The sequence below is a fragment of the Mercenaria mercenaria genome, chromosome 1, assembly GCF_021730395.1.
Source record: "Mercenaria mercenaria strain notata chromosome 1, MADL_Memer_1, whole genome shotgun sequence".
In the NCBI taxonomy this organism is placed as follows: Eukaryota; Metazoa; Mollusca; class Bivalvia; order Venerida; family Veneridae; genus Mercenaria; species Mercenaria mercenaria.
The window spans coordinates 73,067,594-73,090,069 of record NC_069361.1 but is presented as its reverse complement, the minus strand read 5'-3'; the positions used below and the strand labels follow the sequence as shown (position 1 = coordinate 73,090,069).

The following is a 22,476-nucleotide window of genomic DNA, read 5'->3' as shown; positions in this document are numbered from 1 at the left end:
TTAATTACTTATTCATTAAGAAATCAATTACCGGACGACTAGAAAATCCCCTGAGGATTTGCTAGCCGTCCGGTAACCGGACGACTAGAACGCAGGCTAGTCGTCCGGTTACCGGACGGCTAGACACTTCCTACCTTCAAATTGAAGAGCAGTGTCTAAACAAATATTAGTCATAATTTTGCATTTTTGCGTTTTAAAGACAAAATGGGACTTCTTACCATATTGAAGAAAATGAAACAGAAAGAAAAAGAAGTCAGAATTCTAATGTTGTATCCTTTTTGTATATTATTTTCTGTTAACGGCCTTTAACTCTTGATAGAAGTGAGGGCTTTTCGGATAGTCGATAATTCGAATTCTACTCATTCAATTTCCAAAACATAACTGCTTTTAGTCCTGTTACATGTATCACAGAGTTTCTAGAACGATAACAAAGATATTGAACATGATAATGCAAACATTTGAAAAGTTTCCAGGTTGTATGAAAGATTTAGACATTATCTTTGGCAGGGTACAGTTAACAGTTAACTGGATCTACTAGACCAATGCGGCCATTTATGTACCAGTCCATTATGTACGGTAGGCCTAAAGTACGAAAATAAGGTTATTTTCGCGAAAATAAGATTTTTTTACGAAAATAAGCCATATATTTTTTATTTCTTTATTTTTTTAAATTCTTTCTTTGGTTTCTTAAAGGCTATATTAGTATATGCTTCTATACGAAAAATGAGCGATTTTTATCTAATAATAAAGAAATAATCATCATTTATATGCAAACCGCGCTGATTTTACTTACGAAAATAACCGTAATAAATGCGAAAATAAGCCATATATTTTTTATTTCTTTATTTTTTTAAATTCTTTCTTTGGTTTCTTTAAGACTATATTAGTATATGCTTCCATACGAAAAATGAGCGATTTTTATCTAATAATAAAGAAATAATTATCATTTATATGCAAACCGCACTGATTTTACTTACGAAAATATCCGTAATAAATGCGAAAATAAGGCATATATTTTATATCAGTTCTTTTTTCTAAATTCTTTTTTTAGTTTCTTAAAGACTGTATTAGTACATTCCTGCATACGAAACATGAGTGATTTTTATCCAATAATAAAGAAATAATCATCATTTATATGCCAACAGCGCTGATTTTACTTAAGAAAATAACCGAAATAAATGCGAAAATAAGCTATTTCTTTTATGTCAGTTTATTTTTTAGATATTTTTCTTTACCTTTCTTAAAGACTATAACAATACATGCCCCCATACGAAAAATGATTAATTTGAATCTTATAATAACGAAATAGTAAGCATTTATGAGTCAGCCGCGCTGATTTCAATTACGATAATAGCAGTAATAATTGCGAAAATAAGCCATATCGTTTAAACTTTTTTTTTTAAATTTCTTCTTTGACTTTCTTAAAGACTATAACAGATAATGCCTCTATGTGAAAAATAAATCATTTTTATCTTTTAGTGAGAATAACGGGAATTATTAACGAAAATAACGGGAATTATGTATTAGATTACGGGGATTTTAACTACGAAAATAACTTTAATAAATTTACATATTTTTAATCTCTTTTTATTATTTCTATTTTTTTTATGAATGATACATGCATCTCATTTCAATGGGTTTCATCCAAATATAAATAAATGTAATGTTATTCATAGTTTATGATGTCACCATCTTCATTATATTAATATTTACAATCATCAACAGGAAAACGGCCTATATATATTTATATATGCAGAGAGATGCAAGTTTCGCATTTTAATAAACGGGAATAATAATTACTTATATGGTGAAATTTCCGTAAAATACATAGAAAAATAGTTTATATCTTACAAAATAACGATTTATGTCTCTTTGAAATAATGTGGTATATAATAATTATATTCCTTTAATTGCTACTACAAACAACATATCACGTCTGATTGGATTATCACACCTTGATTAATTGTTTGTTTATATAAAGCACGTGTATATTATCTGCAATGCGCATTGCAATTAACAACCAATTAAGCGATTGTGCTGACATCGGGTAACGCTTTGGTTTTTAAACTTCAAAGAAAAGTACGACTATTATGAAAATATTTCTTTCTTCATTTGAGAAATTGCAATTATGACTCTCAGTATATATGCATGTAATTTTTTGTGCGCGTTATATTTCGTTCATTCAAAATGTCGAAAAAATACGCTTGTAACGTGTGTTCTCTAAACTGTAAGACGGATTGTATATTGTGCGAGGTGAGTTTATTTCCTTTTTTTCTTTACTTACGAAGACTGTCATTTATAATCGGTCACCTATGATTTTCCTATACGATTTCTTTTAAAATTTATTAGCGCATTCTTAAAAAGTATGAGAAAATTATAGGTGACAGATAATAATTGTCTATGAGTGTATATTTAAGAAATTTGAATCGAAACAACAGAATAGAACAGAAATATAATACAGACTTGTACATACTATATCGTCTACAACATATCATTATTTGTAAAATGTGAATGATTTATTGTGAAATCATTAATATGCAGTGGGGGACTTATTTTCGTGGATTTCGTGGTTTAGTCACCACTGTTGTAATATTGTTGTAATGGTTATTACAGAAGGATATTCATTCTACAAAATGACAATTTTAACCGTATAATATATAAAATAAGAAAAAGTCAATTTATGTATAATTTATTCACAACTACAATACACAACTACAAGCATGATAAAGGCGAGCGAAACAAGTGTAATCAGTATAAATTATCTACATCCTTTTATTGGTCTGCATAAAACACCGGTGTATAACAAAACTCAGTATCCTCAAGCCGCCTTCAACTTTTCCAGGATGCACAAGGTCTCTGTCGTAATGTCTTGGATATTTTATTTTCCTACAAACATTCACGAAATCGTTTCCAAATTTAAACCTTAATTTTGCGTTCAAGCTGCGTCTGATCTTGTTAAATCTGCTTCTGTTCATTCCAGTCCAGTCAAAAAACGACCCACGTTCAATGATGCTGGCTACAAAAACTCTCTCAACTCCATTCGCCTTAAGGATCTTCACAATATTTACTAGATAGTCCAGGATATCGTCTATATTCACTTTGTCCAATATATCATTTCCGCCTAGATTGATAAACACATATCTGAAATATATAATAGAAGTTAAGGCATTATACAAGGTTATCAAAATATAAATCATTTCAACAAATTCTCATCGAAGTCGTAGTTACATACTGTTTTCGTTTATAAATTCTGAATTATAGCCCATCTGAATTTAGGCATTATGGGCATTTCCTATTTGCAGCACGTGCAAATCGTGCAAAACTGCACAATCGGGAGAGATAGAAATATATGAAATAAAAAAGTAAGTAATATAGCCACGTTATAAATACTTAATAAATGGAAAACATTAACGAAAAGGTTTAGTGTTAAAAAGCAATACATAAAAACGGTATTAACCTTGGTTTATCTGCAACCATTTCATAGAATTTGTTCCACATCTTTCTTTGTGTTGACATTCCTGGTACTCCATAAAATTTGTAATTGTGTCTTAGATCTCTGTTTCCTCTGGTTGTGTAATCGTCTAAACGAGAAATATAGCTATCTCCAAAAACAGCATACATTTTTTTTCATTCATTCAGCAGTGGTTGATATGACATTGAAGGAAAAGTAACACATATATATATTGGTGAGTGATTAACATCATGTCTATAGTTAAAAGTGTCAAATTATTATTTAGTACTGTAAGCTGTGAATACATCCCAGAAAAATATGAAAAATATTTTTAAGGTATTTTGTTTGCGTTAATAACAATATACATAATTACTACCTTTAAATCAAGTTTGCACGTGACGTGTTACGAACTTCAGCATTACGTGACATCTATTTTCGGAATTAATTTTTGTAGAAAGTACTATTTAACATAGACATATATGCACCACTTAGGATATCGGTATAAATTCTGTAAATTCCAACAGAATACTATGTAGCTTATACAGCATATAGTGATGTAGATAATTTTTCATATTACAAACGTAAATATAAACTGCAACTTATTTGACAACATGTAAGGAAAGAGTAATGGACAAAATTGAACATATATTTACAGTAATCCATTTAAAGATTATTGAAAATTAAAGATACATTCAATAAATAAAAAGTATTGGATATTACATTTTGTTAAGAAAGGAAAAAAAGGTCATTCTTTAAATTAAAGGGAAGTAATAATATTTGTTCATCTTAAATACTAGAACACCATACATGAAGTAATAGACTATTAAATACTTTTGAATTTTTTTTGTTAATGTGCGCGCGCGTGTGTGTGTGTGTGTGTGTGTGTTAAAATTCTTATAAAAGCAAAACCAAGGTAACGCCTCACCGAACTCAGTTTATAAACGCCCTTTCGGGTGTTCAGCTAGAGCTATATTAATTAAATTGAATAAAAATACTTAAAAAAAAAAGAAATAAATGCTATATCATTTGTAGAAATATTACGATTCTGAATAGTTATAGAATTTTCCTCTGTTTTCAGACGTGCAATACATGGGTTCACTACAGCTGTGAGAACGTGGAGAAAACTGACCAGAAAGAATGGTCCAGAATCTCACTAGCTTACATCTGTGTCAGATGCCGCTGTCAAGACGACGGTTCTTTTGATTTCTTGATGGGGTCAGAAAGGCTACGTCAGGTAATTATTTTTTTTGTGTGTATTTGATAATTGACAATTACAAGTCAAGTCATCTGTAAGACATTTTCAAGTTGGCATTGTCTTAAACAGACGGACTCGTATCATATAACAAATATATAATAATAAAAAGATATATGATATATTGCGCAGTCTGATCAGGATCCATGCTTATTTAATAGGCTTCAGTAGGATCCATACTGATCTAACAGGCACTATGTTGATTTTCACATGGCGCGGCTCATATATTGTTTGAATTAGGTTAAGTACATCGGAAAATCATTCTTTTCATGAGTGAGAAGCGCTATTGATGAAGCGCGTAAGTCCCACAATAGCGGGAAACAGCAGTATGATAACGTATACTAGTATATAAAATGAATAATGGAAACCGGCTTCATTACATTTTAAAGACAGATAAAGTCCAACATACGTATACAAGATATATAAAGGGAGGTAATGATAATTTAATAAATTGCATTTCTAATTGTTTATGTTCTGGGCAGGATATAAAAAGATTATTTTATGGTCTATGATACGTATAAAACATATGTGTAAGAAACATGTCATAAAGTTTGATCTGATTTGTTTGTCAGCTTTTAAAGGGATAATTTTCTTTACATTCAGAGTTCAAAGCAAGGACTGAAGAAACTGAAAATTGCCGTTGAGAGGGAGGTCCTATTTCTCAGGAACGTAAAATTACATACAACGCTCCACAATGAATTCAACAGTCACGAACAAGATTCAGTGTCTAACTTTATACTCGCGCGCTATCACACCAGTTCCAAAGCGGCATTACAGAGCACGGGTGACGGTGACTGCTTGTTTAACGCAGTATCAACCTGTTTGGTGGGTAATGCACTTATGAGTGTTGAATTAAGGTATCGGTGTTGTGTTGAAATGGTCGTAAATGGCCAAAAAATCAGGAGAAATAAATTGTTTCCAAGATTAGAATTGATTTCTCCAGATTACGACAAGGATTGTGTTGACTGTGCAAAACAAGGTTCTTACTCTTCTGTGTGGCGAATAATAGCGCTGTCTAATCTCCTGAATCTACCTACTGAGTGCGTGTACCCATTAATCAACGGCTGTAAGCACATAGCATTTCAAGCATTGAACACCACATTCCGCCCGCCATTTGCGGATCCGGAAAAAGGGCGCATCACAATCATGTGGACAAGCATGTCGCGACCAGACAGTAACCACTTCACAAACAGTAAGAAAACCAAGAGAGAATGGCATCCAAATCATTTCGTGCCACTGGTAGATGCCACTAGAGAACAACCAATTGATCATAGCGAGAGTACAGCCGCATGCGCAAGAAATGATACAACAAAATCAGTGTTTGCGTCACCGAACAGATTCGGAAATTTTTCTGTCTTAGATCAGCCTGTATGTGAGGATATGATTGACAACGACGTACAGGAAATCACAGCCGAGATAAAATCACAGTCTCCACAAAAAGTGTCACACTCGCCTGAAAAAAAAGTCTCAAAATTTGTCTGTCATTATTGAAGAGAGTGAATATATCATAGAAACAGTGTCACCATTGAATAGTAATGTAACGAATAGTGCAGGCAGTGATTCCGAGGAAACTTCACCAACTGATGATGTCATTGACACACACATACAGATTGAAAGCCCTAATCAGTCACCTATTCAGTCACCTATTCAGTCACCTATTCAGTCACCCATTCAGTCACCTAACGACAGTATTCAAGATAATAGTGAAGAGGAAGAGGTTGAGTTCAATCCAGGTCCACTAGGCAATAAGTTTATGGATATTACGGAAACCATAAGAATTCTTAAAGGACCCTACAGCCAGTTAAATGAAATTCCAACGGGAAGGAAAGACGGATACTATTATGTACTGAACAATACTGAAAACATTGAAAAAAGACAGGAAGGAAAGCGCTCAAACTTCTGGGATGATTGTGGAGCATGGAAGAACGCCGCATCCCCAGCAACATACTACGTCGTTCATGAAGGAAAGCTAGTGTCGGTAGTAAAAATAAATGGAGTATTTTGCACAGCTAAACAGATCAACAAAAAGAGGGAGTTTATTCCATTAGAACCGCAACCAGATCCTACCACTGTGTTAGAAATACATCGACTTTACCAGACATTAAAAGCCTCTCCCACTGGAAAAGAACAATTCAAAAGAAGAATTTCATGGCTTGAGAACTGTCCGACGAACATGTCTCTTCCAACAAATGTGGCAATCGTAGAATACATAGGAACATTTCCTCAGCGTCAGTTTCATGGTCGTGTTTTAAATGCGGATAAGAACACTGTATTCATTAGAAGCAAACAGTCGGTTAGGGACAATCTTAAGGGAAAACTCAAGGAAAAACCGTTGAAAGTGGTTGAAAGACAAATGAACATTCAATTTCCTAATGAAACAGAAAAACAACGAAATGAAAAGATGCTAAAAAACATAAAGTATTCCATAAATAAAGAAAATCGCCCACCACTTGAATCTTCAAATAATGTCGCCGATCATATAATCAGTGTAGAGGAAATGACTAAGACTCACGACTTTGTCAAAAGTGTTTCGCATATTAGCGGATTACAGTATCCAGTCATAACATTATACACAGAACAGCAAATTAAGGACATTAAACGATTCTGTTGTAAAGAAGGGGGAAGTGTGCTGGGTATAGATAAAACCTACAACTTAGGGGACTTTCATGTAACACCGACTGTTTATAAAGACCAGTCTGTTTTGAAACGAAAATCTGAAATTGAAACGCATCCGATATGCTTTGGGCCAACTTTCATCCACACAAGTTCAACAACTAAAACTTACTCCCACTTCATGCATCAAATTGCCGATAATTTAACAGACCATGAAATTTCAATGTTGACTATAGGAAGCGACGAGGAACTGTCCTTCAAAAATGCCATTCGGCGCTGCTTTCCCCGGTGTACGCATGTTCTCTGTACGCGGCATTTAAAACAAAACGCGAATAGATATATGGAGGATCAAGTGGGATTTCATATTAAAGACAGACAAGAGATAATGGATGATATATTCGGTGCAAATGGAATAGTCGAGGCGAAAGACACAGATACTTTCAACCACAAAGTTAACTGTTTAGGGGAAAAAATTGATGAAAAGGACCGGCGGGTAAGAGAAGGCGAAAAAACATTTAAAGTCTACTGGGAGTCAAAACTGTTACCTCTTCTACAAGTACACGTAATTAAACCAGCGCAACAAGGAAAAATCCCTACCAACTGGACCTATAACAACAGCGAAAGTGCCAATCACGTGCTGAAAAGCGCAACTCAGTGGAAACTTAAAAATCTGCCAGACTTCATTAGAACATTTTATGATATTGTTTTAGGGGAACAGATTGAGAGGTGTCGAGCAATACGGGGGGCTGGTAACTTTAAATTGACAATAACTTTGCGCCACCATTTCATAGACATTGATCGTTGGTCAGTTTCACAAAGGAACAACGTGAAAAACGGGAAATAAATTCAAATCTGATAAAGGAGATGTAATCAAAACACTGTTGTTTCAACTGATGGATTGAGAACAGTGCTGAAAACACCTTCAGTGGGGGAAAACCCAAATCAAATAAAACGGAAACGCGCTGAAAGAAGCCAAACACCATCTGCTAAAAGGAAACTAATTCAATAGTGTATGTCGGTACAGAACAGTGTTGCACTGTCTCTAGCGTGATTCGCGCCGACATATGCTATAAAACACATTTTAGTAGGAGTGAACTGTTTGTGAAATGCTTGGCTTCTAAACGAAAATAGTTGTATGTTTTGAAACTAATTCAATAGTGTATGTCGGTAACAGAACAGTGTTGCACTGTCTCTAGCGTGATTCGCGCCGACATATGCTATAAATACAGACCTGTTTGTGAAATGCTTATGAATGTGTATGTAAATATTCATGATTTAATAGAGTATTGTATTACAAAATCATAGATGATATATGTAATATTTTGTTATGTGAAATCCTGGCATTTTAAAGAAAACAGTTGTATGTTTGATTGTTCCTGTTATTTCATGATTTAATTATGAATGTGTATGTAAATATTCATGATTTGATAGAGTATTGTATTACAAATCAAAGGAATCCTGGCATCTTAACGCCAACAGTTGTATGTTTGATTGTTTCCGTTTATTTCATGATTTCATTATGAATATGTATGTAAATATTCATTTTTTTACTCTTAATGATATATGCGATGTGATATTTTGATATGTATTTATTCAATGAATGATGTAATGATCATAATGTTCCTGCATGTATGTAGATATTCATGATTTAGTAGAGTATTGTATTATACAGTCATAGATGATAAGATGTAATACTTTGATATGTATTAGGTACTATTACTCTTATGCTGTAATGATTGTACATGGATGATATATGTGATGTGATATTTTGATGTGTATTTAACTCAATGAATGATGTATTGATTCATAAATGTTTCTGTGTTTCATGCTATTTTTTTGGAATATATGCTTGTAAATATACCATGTCATCAATATTTATATCTGATTAGATATTTATTTACTATCATATATGCTATGTCTTGTGTATTTATTTTAATGTATGTTGTATTGATTTGTAATTGAATAGTATCTCAAATAGCAACAACTTTCTCGACATGTCTTTACATTCTTTGAATATTTGTTAACTTATATTTTGAGCTTGTAACTGAATACACAGAAAATTTTGTAATTTTACTGGTATTTATACTCGTATATATTTATGCTCATGTGAAAATAATAATAATTAGAATTCATTATGTGTTGTTTTGAAACCCACCAGTGACCTACCACTATTACTCGGATATCCTGTCTCGAAACTGAACAAAATGATGTCACAAATAAAAAACAGCTGCTGTTGCCTTATTTTCGCAATTTAAACAAGTCATTATCGTAAATGAATGAAACGATAATCGATCTCTATTCTTATAAACTAGTCTACAAATTTCAGTAACTTATTTTCGCAAATAAAAAGCTATTTCGTTACGATTTGAGGTATGTTAATAAATTTCACTAATTCATTAATTTTCGCTTCATAATTCACTCTATATACTGATATAAATTAAAGTTGAATTAGATAAAAAATAACTAAAATATAACTTATTTTCGCTGATAAAAAGTTATTTTCGCAAGCGATTTTGACGCATTATAATTAAAAATCGCTTATTATTTCCTAATTATTGGACTAAAATCACTTAATTTTGCTTTATAAGTGTCTAATGATCGTATCTTTTTAATGATATATACTAAAGTTCATTTAGATAATAAATAAATAAAATATAGCTTATTTTCGCACATAAAATGTTATTTTCGCAAGCGATTTTGACGCATGTTAATTAAAATCGCTAATAATTTCCTAATTGTTGGACTAAAATCGTTTAGTTTTGTTTTGTAAGTGTCTAATGATCGTATCTTTATAATGATATAAACTAAAGTTCATTTAGATAATAAATAAATAAAATATAGCTTATTTTCGCACATAAAAAGTTATTTTCGCAATCAATTTTGACGCATGTTAATTAAAATCGCTAATAATTTCCTAATTGTGGACTAAAATCGTTTAGTTTTGTTTTGTAAGTGCCTAATGATCGTATCTTTATAATGATAAAAACTAAAGTTCATTTAGATAATAAATAAATAAAATATAGCTTATTTTCGCACATAAAAAGTTATTTTCGCAAGCGATTTTGACGCATGTTAATTAAAATCGCTAATAATTTCCTAATTGTTGGACTAAAATCGTTTATTTTTGTTTTGTAAGAGTCAAATGATCATCTCTATATAATGATATAAAATAAATTTTAATTAGATATATAATAAAAAATATATGGCTTATTTTCGTAAAAAAATCTTATTTTCGCGAAAATAACCTTATTTTCGCACTTTAGGCCTACCCCATTATGTACCAGGTCTTTTGTGTACCACTTTAACACCTAATGTACCACCTATATATTATATAGTAACTGTATCTCATAGTGTAGCACTGTGAATAGGCAATAATTACTTGTGAAAACAGCTTTGATTTAATAAGCTCAAGTCCATAGAAATTGTTGACAACGTACATTTCTATGGGAAAGATTGAGTTAAATTAAAGTTGTTCTTACAGGATTTGATTGCCTGTACAGTTGCTAGTATGAGAAACGATTTTATTATACATTTAAAAATATTTTGCTATTGGTTTTCAAATTGGAATGTTCTGCTAAAATGTTTGAATTTATAACTGCTTGTAATTATAAAAATGGTATAATGAAAAATGAAAAAAAAATATCTCTGTAATTATTGTTAAAAAATAAAATACTTGAATTTATCACTGCTTGTCAATAAATTGAACTGGATTAAATTGAAAATTATCATTTACTATCAATGCAATAAAAAGTAAAGACAACTTACTCCGAGCGTTTCAACAGAAACTGCTTTTCCAAGGAATACTAGAATAGATTCGAGCTTGGTGTTGGGCAGTCAAAGTTACCAACAGAGCCGGGAAACAGACGATATCATCAATGGTTATAGTAAAAATACTCACCTCCTTATATAGTCATCTGCCGCGACTGCTGAGTGGTCTAAGATGCTGGTTTATGATGCTACAAGTTTTTTGTCAGGGCCGCGGGTTGGCTTCCGCTGTGGTCCATATTGCATATGCCATGTTTTGTGATTTTCCTACATATCTGTGATATGTCACATGTTTAATTGTAAAGCGCCCTAGAACGTATATTTCATATGAAAAGGGCGCTCAACAAATCTGGTATAATAATAATAATAATAATCTGGTTTTTTTTTCAAATGTAATATCTTTTAGATATTTTCATATTCATTTTAATAGTATAATCTCAAGATGAAAAAATATACACCCCCCCCCACACACACATAAAAATCCATGAAGTGAATCTTGTTATTCTAATAGTAAGTGGAGACCATTTCAACTATAATAATAGTAGCAGTTAACAAAGTATAAATAGAACTGCAGTCTCTTTCTGGACAAGATTACTTGTTTCTTTGTTGAAAGTGTAGTGCATCTTCATAATAAGTTTTACAAGTACTGTGAATCATCTGACATGTCTTTGAAAGGCATCGTATCTTCAGGTGTGTCATTTTATTAAAAATTATTTATCAAGTCATTGAAGCTTATATTATAGTCTACTGTACGTATGCTCGCTATCCTTTTACACAGTCACCCTTAAAAGTCTTGTACCCATCCTCCCTTACACCCAGCCCGAAGTTTTTATAGATTTGCCTTGTTTTTCTGTGCATCACAGCATTGTGTGGTATGATACTTAATAAGTATATGACCTACAGACACGAAACTTTACTGAAATTTTAACCAGCATGTTAAGCTGTACACTTGAGGTTTTGTGATTTTACCCAGTAACAGTTACTGCCATTTTTTTTTCTAAATTGTTAAACCACTATTTGACCTACAGCATCAGACATTACAGATATGATTATAACCATGTGAAAATTGCACCTGATTCACCCAGTAAAATACGGTTATTGCCCTTGAGTAAGTATTAATAAAATTTTGTATGAATTGCTTAAACTAAACTTGTCCACGTAGTGAATATGCTTAAGGCCTTGTATAAATGAGCCGCACCATTAAAAAAACCTACATAGTGCATTTGCGACCAGCATGGATCAAGCCTGCGCATCCATGCAGTCTGGTCAGGATCCATGCTGTTCGCATTCAAAGCCTATTGCGATTAGAGAAACTGTTAGCGAACAGCATGGATCCAGACCAGAGTGCGAGCAGATCGCAAATTCACTATGTTGGTTTTCTCGTGGCGCAGCTCAAATGGTCTAATATCATCTTTTTGAAGTTTATTTTCCAGTTTGATTTCTCAACAATTAAGGTAACAATATAAACTTCATTTTGTCTTGCATTGTCGGCAAGTAGCATGTGGCCCTTTATAAAAAGGTATTACAATTACCATGAATACAGCAGCAGTAAATGGATGAATGCTATGAACACATTATGTTACATTACTTCATAGTGTTTATTTCATAAGGTTTTCCATAATAACACCCTCCACTATGACTGCCTTTTGAGTACCATTTTTATACGCCCAAAGGGACGTATTATGTTATGGTCCCGGTGTCCGTCTGTCCATCCGTCCGTTAGCAATTTCTTGTCCGCTCTTTAACTCTTCAACCCTTTGAAGGATTTCAAAGAAACTTGACACAAATGTTCACCACACTGAGACGATGTGCATGGTGCATCTTTTGGTTGTCTCATTTCAAGGTCATGGTCACACTCAGGGGTCAAAGGTCATATGAGTATGTTTCGTGTCCGCTCTGTAACTCTTGAACTGCTTGAAGGATTTCAAAGAAAATTGGCACAAGTGTTCACCACACTCTGACTGAGACGACGTGCAGAGCGCATGTTTTGGATGTCTCATTTCAAGGTCAAGGTAAGACTTAGGGGTCAAAGGTTATATGAGTGTGTTTCGTGTCCGCTCTGTAACTCTTGAACTGCTTGAAGGATTTCAAAGAAACTTGGCACAAATGTTCACCACACTGAGACGACGTGCAGAGCCCTTGTTTCGGATGACTAACTTCAAAGTCAAGGTCACAGGAGTTTAAGGTCATATATGACTTTGCTGTGTCCGCTCTGTAACTCTTGAACTGCTTGAAGGATTTCAAAGAAACTTGGCACAAATGTTCACCACACTGAGACGACGTGCAGAGTGCTTGTTTTGGATGACTAACTTCAAGGTCAAGGTCACACTTAGGGGTCAAAGGTCATATATGACTCTGCTATGTATATATTGCTATGCACTGCAGTGCTCTTGTTTTTATTTGGCAGATCACTTTTTGTTCTCTTACAATAATTTTTTTTTAAATTACTTCCCTTTTCTGTTACTATATATAGCTTATTTTGAAACTTTTTTATTATTGGCTGTAGGGAAAAACCGAGACCACTTCTGTGGTACAACATGGATGGTACATCCAATTTTTAGATGTATTTTGACATAACTTTACCTGGTAAGAATTTTTTTGTGGACTTAGAATTTTTTTTTTTTGGAATTTCTTCTTTTTGTTGTTCCTGTCCTTTGGGCTTCAACAGTCATGTTCTTTAAATTTTGCTCCCATCCTGTGATGTAACCCTTCGGGCGTATATTGCCCCGCTTGGCGGCGCTCTTGTTTTTCATACTTGAGTTTACATGAAAAAATTATAAAGAAGAAAATCTATTGATCTATTCTAAAATTTTAATATCCCAAAAGTTTGTTGAATTCTGCAAAATATATTAAATTGATTCTAACTTAATCAACCAAAAGGATTGATTTTGTGATTGAAAATACGTAAAAATGTTATGGTTTTCGTCATAGAGATGAAATGGCCTATTCAAATTTAAGAACAAAATATTACATTTTTTTTAAGTTAAAATTTATCTCCCTTTAATCATTAAAATTGTTTTCCTGTTCAAAAATAAAGTTTTTGTTTCTTATATAGAAATTAATCTATTATCATATGGCTAAATTTTATGTGATCAAGTTTAATTGTTTTGGACTTACAACTATGTCCAGCATTACAGCTGCATTATTGCCTTTAGCCTGCTGGCATCAAGTGATTCTGCCTTTGCAACCAGTGCAGCACTGTTTGCTATTCAGTCAGTAAATTTTGAGTGAACACCCCTTTGAATAGTAAATGGTACTGCCCAAATTAAATGATGGACCATTCCATTTTAGAAATTTATCAGGCTAAAGGTTAACATGATAAACAATCAAACATCTTTCATGATTTGTACCTAGCCTAGGGTATCAAATTCTATGTTTTCTTTACAAATTAAGTTAATGCTACATTCTATATTAATTAACAAAAAACATTAACTGATACTACTCACGCACGGTATTTGTAACAATAACATGTTTATGTTATTATTGAGAAAAGGGAAATCGGGTAGTGAAACCATTATCCCTGACAAAATAGTTGTACTAATTTTGAATCGTATTGACTATAAAGAAAACCCTGATTTAATTACCATGAAGTAAACACTGAATTACCAATAAAGACATTTATAATCGACTTTTCCAATAACGTTTTCGTTATCATTTTCTATTTATAGTCATAATAAGGCAAAGTAAATCATGTGCAAAAAGATGAACAGTTAAAACCAGAAGATATGTCTTCTGGTGCCAGTATAAATATTTCCCTTTTCTCAAATGTTGTCTGATTGTCAGTGATTGACCATATTTTACAGGGCTAGATGTTATATACTTCCGTGTTGCCTGCATGGGGCATCCAGAGTTCTAGCCAGAAATTTTGGAAGGCATGTTGCAAGGAAAATTTGAGACACCAACAGCGGCAAAGGGGAAATTGAAGGAGGGACTTTCCCTCCTGGAGGGCATACAGGGGCCTCCCTCAGAAATGTTTTGGTTTAAATGACTCTTTTGGCACGTTCTAGTGTAGTTCAAAATAGAAAATATATAGCTCAAAGCCTGAAGGTGTGTCATATCCGACATGCGATAATAGCCTGGCGAGAACCCTAGCATGCTTATAATCATCTTTGACATTTTTTGATTACAGCAGATTGCTTTCTTATCTCTTTCACTGAATTTTAGCACCTGTCCAATCAGTTCACCATTCTAAAATTTGTTAGAAATGTCAGTAATATGTTTTGCTCACAACCTTTTTACCATTTCTTCTTTTGTGTTCTCAAGTGGTACGTTTTGTAGATCTGTAATTTAAATTCACTCAGTGAATTTTGTAACTTTAATATGAAAAAAAAATAGATCTGTTGACTTTAACAACAATACAGAGGCCTGGATAATGCAGGGAAAACAACTATCTTAAGGAAGTTTAATGGTGAAGATATTGACACAATATCACCTACACTAGGATTCAATATCAAGACCTTAGAGCATAGAGGGTAAGTATAAGATTTACTTACCATATGTTTGCTTTGAGTATGTCAGAGATAATTGGAGCCGCGCCATGAGAAAACCAACATAGTGGCTTTGCCACCAGCATGGATCCAGACCAGTCTGTGCATGCGTGCAGTCTGGTCAGGATCCATGCTGTTCGCTTTCAAAGCCTTTTGCAATTTTGCGGATGTGCAGGTTGGTCTGGATCCATTCTGGTCGCAGACGCACTATGTTGGTTTTCTCATGGTGCGGCTCATTTAGTTTTTATATTTACCAGCTATTTTTAATGGAAAATACTTAATTTTATTAGAACCTTAGTCATGGGGTAATATGTTGGCAGAGAGATTTGCTTGTATTTCAGATTGAAAATATGGGACTGAAATTTAGTACAGTGTAACCCAAAACTATAGAGGTAGACAGCAGATTTTTCCCCAACTATGTACAAATTTCTAAGATTTCCAGGTGATGATTTAATGATCTTTTGCAGATTCAAACTGAATGTGTGGGATGTGGGAGGTCAGAAGTCACTGAGGTCATACTGGAGGAACTACTTTGAGAGTACAGACGGTCTTATCTGGGTCGTGGACAGTGCAGACAGGATGAGGTTACAGGATTGTAAACAGGAACTTCACGGTCTACTTGTGGAAGAGGTATATAACTACACCAATTTATAGTAGAATGTACTAATCTGGGAATAATAAACAGCTGCGTTGTGCCTTCTGGTCATTATTGACACAACTTGTGCAATAATGAAGCCTGGGGGCCTTTTGTGAATCTTGGTGTAAAATTAGCTATTTAAAAGGCCGATTTGTATGAGATAAAAATGATTTCTTTTCACTTTGTAGGCTAATGTTTTATATTTCAGAGACCAGCAGGTGCCACCTTAACTACTGGAGTTTTATATTTTAATGACTAGCAAGTACCACCCTTGCTGGTGTACTATATTTCAGAGACTAGATGGTGCCACCTTGTTAGTGTTCTGTTTCCCTTAGACTAGCACCTTTCACTTTACTTGCATTTTATATTTCTGCAACAAGCAGGTAATACCTAACTTGGCCCAGTTTTTTTTTGACTAGTATACTCTGTACTTTGCACTTTGTAGACATTGATTCAATGCTCTTTATTACAGAGGCTTAGTATCAGGTGCCTTTTTACTTTGGTTCGGTATTTCTTAGACTAGCATGTTCCACTTTACTTAGGTTCCAAATTTTGGAGGCTAGAATGTGCCACTTGTTTGTGTTTTGTACTGTAGAGACTAGCATGTTCCAATTTACTGGTGTTCTTTATTTCAGAGACCAGCAAATGCCACCTTACTGGTGCCCTACATTTAAGTGACTTGCAGGTGCCACCTTACTGGTGTTCTATATTTCAGAGACTAGCAGATGCTACCATACTGGTGTTCTATATTTCAGAGACATGCAGGTGCCACCTTACTGATTATCTATATTTCAGAGACTTGCAGGTGCTACGTAACTGGTGTTTTATATTTCAGAGACTAGGATGCCCCACCTTACTGATGTTTTATATTTCAGAGACTTGCAGGTGCCACCTTACTGGTGATCTATATTTCAGAGACTTGCAGGTGCAACGTAACTGGTGTTTTATATTTCAGAGACTAGGATGCCCCACCTTACTGATGTTTTATATTTCAGAGACTTGCAGGTGCCACCTTACTTGTGTTCTATATTTCAGAGACTTGCAGGTGCCACCTGACTTGTGTTCTATATTTCAGAGACTAGCATGCCCAACCTTACTGGTGTTTTATATTTCAGAGACTTGCAGGTGCCACCTTACTTTTGTTCTATATTTCAGAGACTTGCAGGTGCCACCTTACTTGTTTTATATATTTCAGAGACTTGCAGGTGCCACCTTACTTGTGTTCTATATTTCAGAGACTTGCATCTGCCACCTTACTTGTGTTCTATATTTCAGAGCATTGCATGTGCCACCTTACTGATGTTCTATATTTCAGAGACTTGCAGGTGCCACCTTACTGATGCACTGTTCTATATTTCAGAGACTAGCAGATATCACCTTACTTGTGTTCTTTTTTTCACAGACTAGGATGTTCCACTTCACCTGAGTTCTGTATTTCAGGGACTGGCATGTTCTACTTTACATGAGATTTTTTGTGCAGAGGCATGCCCCACTTTACTTGTGTTCTGTGTTTCAGAGACTTGGAGGTGCTACCTTACTTGTGTTCGCAAACAAACAGGATCTCCCAGGAGCTTTATCAGCTGAAGAAATAAGAAAGGTAACCTATTTAAATTGTTTTATCTTGTACAGAGGTATAATATATATATATATACTGTTGATCTTGGGGGCCATTCTGTCAGAGGTCAAGGTCACAGGGGTAAGAACATGGAAAACCATTTCCAGTCTATAACTTGAGAACCACTTGGCCCAGAACATTGAAACTTCTTGGGATGATTAGACATGCCTAGTAAATGATCTCATTTGCATTGCAGTCACTAAGCCAACCATCAGGGTCACTTTAACTTTTGCTCCTGTCCACTTCTTGCCTGTTGCATTGTACTACACTGCTTTGGAGGAGACATGTGCTTTTGTGCAAACGCATCTTCTAGCTGATGTTTGATGTCACACTGAACGAAATAATTGAATTTTGATGTCACATTGAATGAAATAATTGAATTTTGATGTCACATTGAATGAAATAATCTTTTATGGATTAATATGTCCAGATTCACTGGCACAACACCAAAAAGAAAATGTTATTGTACATGTTATATCTTACTCCTAAGGATACTAGGAGAACCATAGTCTTAACCCTTACCCTACTAAATTTCTATAATGAACTTGTCCATCTTTCAGTTTGCACAGTACCATTAACTGTTAAAAGGGGTACCGGATCTTACCAAAAAGATACTGACTGAATGGCGAACAGAGTAGATCATGATCAGAATGCACGTATGTGCAGGCTGATCATGATCTACACTGGTCGCAAAGGCAGAATCAGTTGTGTCCAGCATGATAAGGGTTAAATGGAAAATATACTAGCTCTTTTCAGTTGCTGATTTCTCACCGAAAACATACAGTGCATTAAATGGGTATTAATGCATACTGAACAAGTGGTAATTTATCTTCTATCATGCACCAGTCACATTGCCTTAGTATTTCTTATCACAGAGATACTCGGGGGTACTTTATGTTTTGGTCATCAGTACAGTAAAAACTTAGAACTTCCCTGTTAAAGGTATAACATATATAATGGCATTTTCATTCTGGTCTGGTGCCAGTGTTTGATTTCAACAAATATGGAAGTTAAACATAGTTGGTATTATGTAATTGTGACAATGTTTGTTGGTAACAAAACAGGAAATTTGCCTTCTATTCAAGCTTTAAATCCATTTTGACACTCACCTTATATTGGATTTCCTAAGCTGCAATGTGTTTTCATTATCCTTAGGATCTATCACCAACAAACTATGTACGGTAACTAATAAATCTGTAATGCAAGATACAGATCATGTGCCTGGTGTTTTATCTTTAATCAGTGTTTACTTTTTCAAATTTCAGGGCTTGAATTTAGATGAAATAACCACCCATCACTGGTTAATACAGGGATGCAGTGCAGTAACTGGTGAAAATCTTCTAGAAGGAATTGACTGGGTTATAGATGATATAGCATCCAGAATATTTACAATGGACTGACACAGGAATATTATAGACTCAGGATTCTTCAGATTGATTGTCTGTGATAAACCAGTCTAAGAGGTTATGAAAAAGAATTTGGAGACCAGTCTCAGAATGCTGTCTTGTCATTGGCCAATTTCAAGAATGAACTGGGAACCATCCAATCAGATGCTTGATATTTTAGACTGGTCTCCTGCTTAAAAACTTTATAACCCTGGGACTATATATATGTACCAATTTGATATGAGCTTTGTGTATCACTCTCTTTGGACATAGAGATATCAAGCATGTCTGTCACTGTTGGCTTTGCAATTGCTTTGTGCTTGAGTGAAAACCGTGTTAAGGAAATGTTCTTCGAAAGAATTTTGATTATTCTGATCTTTTTCTCTAAGCATAGCATGCATGAAATATGTATCTTGTATGAAAACTACTGTTTTTAAAGCATTATGGCTTTTAAAACACTATCTGAAGCAAGTGGTTTCTATATAATACAGTCGATGTAATTTTAAAGTTGATTATAATATTCTCTTAATTGTTGAATATATGTTAGTATAAACTTAAACGATATATTAATGGCGGCACGGAAATATTATAGAAAAATGAGGGTTAATGTTAAATTAAAAAAAATATTCTATACTTAAAATTTTATGAGATAAGTTTGTTTGTCACTCGAGTTTTCCACGAAAAAAGGCGAAATCAACACCCGTATTTATAAGTTTTTCTTTCCAAAACCATACTAAATGTTTTTCTTTGTTTTTTTTTTTTTTTAATTGACAGACAAACACGGATTATATTCTTAATGATAGCTAAAAAGGATTTTAAAAAAATATTTCATACTTTAAATTTTATGATTTGATTTCGCCTGTCACTTTAGACTTCCGTGCAAATAGAATCAGGCGAAATCAACACCCGTATGTACGTCAGGCATGAAAAATAGTTGTTTTAAGTGAAATAAGTAAGTTTACAACCTCATTTATACATGTTCTAACATATACTTGATGCCTGTTACATACTTCCGTAATCCTAGCCTATCCTCATAGGATTGTCTAGGAATACGGAACTTCCGTAATCCTAGAATCGAAGGCTAGGATTACGGTACTGTAATCATAGCCACTGCCTTATTAAAAACTCCACTAGAAATCATCAACCAACTTCTTCCAGGGGACAAAACTGATACAGTATTTTGCATGCTTTGAATACAATTACTACCTCAAAAACATTACATAAATTTTCATTTTGCAATTTTTTCAAAGTATTAAAACCCAAAACAAACAAACAAATACTAAATTATTAAACTTTCGAATTTTTTCATTTAACATATGATCAAGTATCGTACAATGGAACATTGGTCATACCCGAAAACTACCAACAGGGTGCCATTTCCATTTTTAGCTCGACTATTCGAAGAATAGTCTAGCTATTCTACTCACCCTGGCGTCGGCGTCGGCGTCACACCTTGGTAAAGTTTTTGCATGCAAGTACATACAGCTATCATTTAAAGGCATATAGCTTTGAAACTTATTTATTCTTTTTCTAGGTCAATTACCAACCTCACTGGGTCAAGTTCCATAACTCTAACATGTATTTTGAGCAAATTATGCCCCCTTTTGGACTTAGAAAATTCTGGTTAAAGTTTTACATGCAAGTTACTATCTCCAAAACTAATGCAGATATTGAATTGAAACTTCACATGTGTCTTCGGGGTTATAAAACTAGTTGATAGCACCAAGTCCCATAACTCTGACCTTCATTTTGGCCAAATTATGCCCCCTTTTGTACTTAGAAAATTTTGGTTAAAGTTTTGCGTGCAAGTACATACAGCTATTACTAAAAGGCATATAGATTTGAAACTTATTTTTTCTTTTTCTAGATCAATTACCTACCTCACTGGGTCAAGTCCCATAACTCTGACATGTATTTTGGCCAAATTATGCCCCCTTTTGGACTTAGAAAATCCTGGTTAAAGTTTTACATGCAAGTTACTATCTCCAAAACTAATGCAGATATTAAATTGAAACTTCACATGTGTCTTCGGGGTTATAAAACTAGTTGATAGAATCAAGTCCCATAACTCTGACATGTATTTTGGGCAAATTATGCCCCCTTTTGGACTTAGAAAATCCTGGTTAAAGTTTTGCGTGCAAGTACATACAGCTATTACCAAAAGGCATATAGCTTTGAAACTTATTTATTCTCTTTCTAGGTCAATTACCAACCTCACTGGGTCAAGTTCCATAACTCTTAACATGTATTTTGAGCAAATTATGCCCCCTTTTGGACTTAGAAAATTCTGGTTAAAGTTTTACATGCAAGTTACTATCTCCAAAACTAATGCAGATATGGAATTGAAACTTAACATGTTTCTTCGGGGTTATTAAACTAGTTGATAGCATCAAGTCCCATAACTCTGATATGCATTTTGGTCAAATTATGTCCCGTTTCGAACTTAAAACTCTTTTGATATTTAACATTTTGGGTAATAATTCCCTGCTTCTGTGACAATATTTCGAATAGTCGAGCTTGGCTGTCTTATGGACAGCTCTTGTTTTTTTAGTTGTAAGTTGCTGAAATAGGTTTCTATATGAACCATGGCTGTTAAGAAGAAATAACTTTGGTGTCACTTGCAGTGCTTGATGTTTGTTCAATGAAGCCTATCTAATAAAATGTTGTGACCAATTTGGAATTTAGGGAGAATGTATATAATTTGCAAAATCTTGCATATACATTGTGTAGTAAAATAATACAAAATGTACAATAACGCTGAGGTTTTGCGGCAATTAAGTCTCAGACTTCAATCTTGCTATTGGTCCATTTCAGAATAGATCCCATAATCAACCAGTCAGTTGCAAGGGTTTTGAGAAAAAGTGATATCTCATCACCAGTATATTTGTATCAGATGACAGTTGTTAATGATATGATTATTCTAAATTAACCCTTAGCCTGCTAAATTTCTAAAAATCATTCAATTTTAGCAATACCATTTATTATTCCAAGGAGTTTACTCACTGAATAGCGAACAGTGCAGACCATGATCTGTGCAGGCTGATCTTGGTCTGCACTGGTCGCAAAGGCAGGATCACTAGCCACCAGCAGGCTAAAAGTTATAAGAAGATTTATTGTCTACTTTACATTTTAAATTGATACATGATTTACCATAAGTTTGCTTTTGATGTTGTATTCATTTATTAGTTTGTCTGAATTGTGACATGGTACAGTGACAAAATTCCATGCTTTTTAAAATAAAATGTACAAAAACTATGTTTTGTGTTTTGTA

At 33.9% G+C, this 22,476-nt stretch overlaps 1 protein-coding gene across 1 annotated transcript; it reads left to right on the top strand.

The window, feature by feature from the left end:
- The first annotated feature begins 128 nt into the window (after positions 1–128).
- LOC123534244 (ADP-ribosylation factor-like protein 2) lies at positions 129–22,460 on the top strand. Its single transcript, XM_053550717.1, has 5 exons — positions 129–269; positions 15,443–15,553; positions 16,036–16,198; positions 17,722–17,802; positions 19,086–22,460. The coding sequence occupies exons 1-5, from the start codon at positions 205–207 to the stop codon at positions 19,218–19,220; spliced, it is 555 nt and encodes a 184-aa protein (XP_053406692.1). The 5' UTR covers positions 129–204; the 3' UTR covers positions 19,221–22,460.
- The last annotated feature ends 16 nt before the right edge of the window (positions 22,461–22,476 follow it).